The sequence below is a fragment of the Aptenodytes forsteri genome, unplaced genomic scaffold, assembly GCF_000699145.1.
Source record: "Aptenodytes forsteri isolate BGI_AS27 unplaced genomic scaffold, ASM69914v1 Scaffold117, whole genome shotgun sequence".
Taxonomy (NCBI): Eukaryota; Metazoa; Chordata; class Aves; order Sphenisciformes; family Spheniscidae; genus Aptenodytes; species Aptenodytes forsteri.
The window spans coordinates 439,302-442,989 of NW_008795555.1; the positions used below are offsets into that span (position 1 = coordinate 439,302).

General features: G+C 64.0%; 2 protein-coding genes across 2 annotated transcripts in view; both read right to left on the minus strand.

Annotated features, from left to right (window-relative positions):
• Nucleotides 1-3,239, minus strand: part of SYTL4 (synaptotagmin like 4) — a 13,411-nt gene extending 10,172 nt beyond the window's left edge. The window contains exons 1-2 of the mRNA XM_019472811.1: nucleotides 3,228-3,239; nucleotides 2,076-2,079 (exon numbers count right to left, since the gene is read on the minus strand). The gene's annotated coding sequence lies outside the window, so the exon portion shown is untranslated. The remainder of the gene's footprint in view (nucleotides 1-2,075; nucleotides 2,080-3,227) is intronic.
• On the minus strand, nucleotides 1,103-3,678 carry TRMT12 (tRNA methyltransferase 12 homolog; the record flags this gene model as incomplete). Its single annotated transcript, XM_019472812.1, has 5 exons — nucleotides 1,103-2,003; nucleotides 2,076-2,233; nucleotides 3,057-3,166; nucleotides 3,244-3,394; nucleotides 3,483-3,678. Coding segments are annotated over 5 exons (1,059 nt in total), but the record flags the coding sequence as incomplete, so codon positions are not given.
• Nucleotides 3,679-3,688: the final 10 nt, after the last annotated feature.

The window sequence follows — 3,688 nt, forward strand, 5'->3', positions numbered from 1 at the left end:
GGCAGAGCCCGGCTCGGTGCCTGGAGCTGGGCGCTCTGCCCCGGCTCCCCGGACGCGGCTCCCCCCGTGCCTCCCCGCAGCCCTACCTCGGAAGGCAGCTCCTCCCAAAGGGGACACACAAGCCAGCACAAGGTCTACAGCCACCCGCACTGCTGGGGTGCCCTCCCGGGGTCCCTGGGGTGCCCGGCACGGCAGCGGGCAAGGGACTGAGACCCGAGCAGCACGGCCGTGGTGTCCTCCCAGCTCCGCCCGCAGCACGGGGGGGAAACGGTGAGAAGGAATCGGCCCCCGGGGCTAAGCGGGGCCCAGGGCCTGGGCTGGGCTCTGCGGGGGGGGCAGAGCCCCCGAAGGGGTGCAGGTGCTCCTCGCAGGGGTGCGAGTGCTCCCCGAAGGGCTGCAGCGGCTGCCGCCCCCCCCGCCCCCCCCCGCGGCGGGGGCGGCCCCTGCCGCAAGGCTCCAGCCTCTGCCCTTGTCCTTCGTGGGCAGAAACACAGTCCCGGCAGGGCTCCTCGCACTCTGCCCACAGCAGCGCAGGCAACAGGAAAACCATGAGCACACGTGGCAGGACAAGGCGTGGGGCTCACATCCGTGGGGAGGTGGCTTCTCGCCACGCAGGACAGTGGGGCGCGTGGGAGGCCCGCTGGGAGCAGCCCCAAAGCAAACGTGAGGACGCAGCTCTGCCCACGCTTTCAGCTACGCCCCGGGGCTCCCCACCACAGGACAGGGAAAGCCAGAGGTTTCCAGCCCTGCGGGAGGAGACGGGACACCTACACGGGGGAAAACCCACAGGGACCCCGGGACACCAAAGGGCCAGTGGGAGCTCTCTCCCCAGTCAGGGGTTTCTCCGCAACAGGGGTACACAAACAGCTGCATAAGAGGTGGTTTCTCTTACACAGGGCTAAGAGGGCTTTAGGTTTGCAGGCAGAATTGAGGGCAGAGGATGCAGGCAGAGGCTTTGCTCCCTGAGCCCCTCCACACAGCACCCCGGGACCCGGCGTCCCCAGGCAGGACCCCCGCGCTTGCACCAGTGTTCACGTTTTAACTGGACACCAACCAGAGAGGTGGGAAACATCCTTATTTCTGCAAAAAGGTGAGAAGAAACCGAGATGAACAGACCTGTTTCCAGTACAACAAAAAAGCACGCTGGTACATATAAGCACAAAGCCTGCCCTTGACTCGCTGAAATGAAGCCCGGCAGGAATCCGAGGTTTACTCAGCCCTGTGGCTCTCTCCTGTGTGAAAATGGGGCTTAAAGTGCCACCACGTGTCCAAGATCTGGGCAGTGACAGGCAGAGCCGGGGCAGGACTCGGGGCGCTCTCAGCCCCAGCTCGCCCCCCATCCTCAGCCGGGATAAGGCTCCTGGAGGGATCTCCAGCGGGAGAGCATCCCTTGGTACCCTGGTCATGGGGAGGCACTGCTGGGCAGTGCTGCCACCTGGGAACGAGGGGACGTGAAGCGCATCCAGGCTGGCAGCAGGCAACGGTAGCATCTCCCTGCCACCGGTGCTCCAATACCACCGTTTCGTGGGAGCTGGAGCCACGCCGGGGCCCGTGGCCAGCTAGGCGGGCAGCGTTGGCCGGCACTCGAGGTCCAGCACGAGGTGATGCACGTGGGGTGCGTAGGACTTCACTGCCTCGATGTGCAGGATGCTGGTGCGCCACGGCTGCCCATGCAGCTCTGCCAGGAGCCCCCGGATCCGTGCCGCCGTGGCTTCAGCCCACCTCTGCCACTCAGGTCTGATCCTGGCCACCAGTGTCTCCTTCCCACTGTCCTCCGTTGGGTGCTGCACCTCTCCATCAGAGCCGGCTCCCTCTGGAGACCCCCGCTCAGCCCGCAGGACCAGGGTCTGTGGTGGGGCCGGTGCGGGGAGAGTCTCCACGTTGTGGTGGATGTGGAGAACCCCGCCCGTGCCCTTCAGGACGCGGCAGGCCACCGGCCAGCCTTCCTCTGAGCTGGGAATCAGCCCCAGATTCACCCGGTCCGCTACATTCCGCAGCTCCAGCTGGAAGGAGAGGGGAGGTGAGGGGGATGCCGTGCAGGGCCAGGGGGGCCGTGGCCGGTCGGCACTGCTCACCTGCCTGCTGTCCCCGTGGTGGACGCGGCAGCGGTCCTGCACGCCGTTCAGTGCCAGGTTCCTCCGCAGGGCCTCCACGGCATGGCCGTTCCACTCGCAGGCATGGGCAAAGGCAGCTGCCGCATGAACCAGATACGGCAGCGTGAAATAGCCGATGCCTGGGGGCAGGAGAGGTGGCAGCGGCTGAGGGCAGGGTCTGGGCACCGACGGGAGGCAGGGCAGGGATGCAGATTACCGCCCCAGCTCTCTGCATCTGCTTTGCTCTAGGTTGGAACAAGCCAACACTGGGAAAATGGAAATTCATCCCCCCTCGTCTCCGCAAAAGCAAAATCCGTCTTGAAAAACGTTTACAGAAGAGCTTATTTTACCTTCAGTCTTTGGCCATTAGCTCGAGACCTGCCCTGCCCTGTTTCCACTCTGTGCAGAAGTGCCCAGACTACCATTTATTTTAATTAATCCAGAGCAGTTTTGCGAGTGCTGCATCCTTTCTGTGTGGCACAGATTGGAAGCACTAACTTCCCTAAGCACAAAACAGCGGCTCTCTTGATGTGCAAACGCCTGATGCGATCTCCCCGCTCATCTCACAGCACAGGACACTTCAGTTAGCGCCAGCTTGCCATGAAAGCGCATCAGTACAGGCTCAGGACATCTACGGGAGCTTTTCAGAAACAGTATCAAGGGCAGATCTTTTCCATGGATCCAAGTGATTCCCATGACCAGCACCAGGTACAGAGCAGTGCTCTGCAGAGCCTGAGTGCAAGGTCATCCTGAGTGCCCAAAGGCAACAGGGACACAGGAGGGACAGCAGTGCCAGGTTAGCTGAGGGCTCACAGACAGGGCTCTAAGCCTGGATATTTTTCCAGTCCAGGCTGGAAATGATGTTTCACATCCACCTGGATGCCATCGGTACCTGCATCACTGCTCTCTGCCTGCCTGCCTCCGCAAGCCTGCCCTGCCAAATCCCTCCGCTGTCCCCGTTACCTGCGTAGAGATCCACCAGGACCTCCCCGGAGCAGGGCAGCGAGGCCACCCGCAGCTTCTCCGTGATGTTGCCCGGTGAGAACATGCATTTGGTCACATCGAACGTGTACCTGGGAGATATCGCCGGCCTGGTGAGGGCAGCCCCTTCCCTGCACCGGCCGCATCCTGCACCGCGGCTCCTGCCTACCTGATCCCGTTGTCCACATGCTCCACCCAGCTGTCCTGGCCCAGCAGCAGGGTGACACTGGGGGACCGCATCCCATCTGGCAATATCCGTCCTCGCCTGGCCAGCCGCCGGGCACCCAGAGCCGAGGCGACCATCTCCCAGAGCACCGTACCTGCAACGCACCCGTCCCGGGAGCTCTGGGAAAGGCCAGGGCAGCTCTGTGGGCAGGATCTGGGCAGGCAGACCCCGCTCCCCCTTACCCAGCTTCTCCCACAGCGCAGCCCTGAAGCTGTCCTCGCTCAGCAGGACCAGATCCCCGTGCCGCTGCCAGGCGCGGGGCACATCACGTTCCAGCTCCTCCGACCAGCTCTCGCCCAGCAGCCGCCGCAGCTCATCCCGCAGCTTCTGGGCGGGCGTCTGCCGGCGGGCTGCCCTGGAGGGGACTGGGTCCTGCGGGAGGGATGTG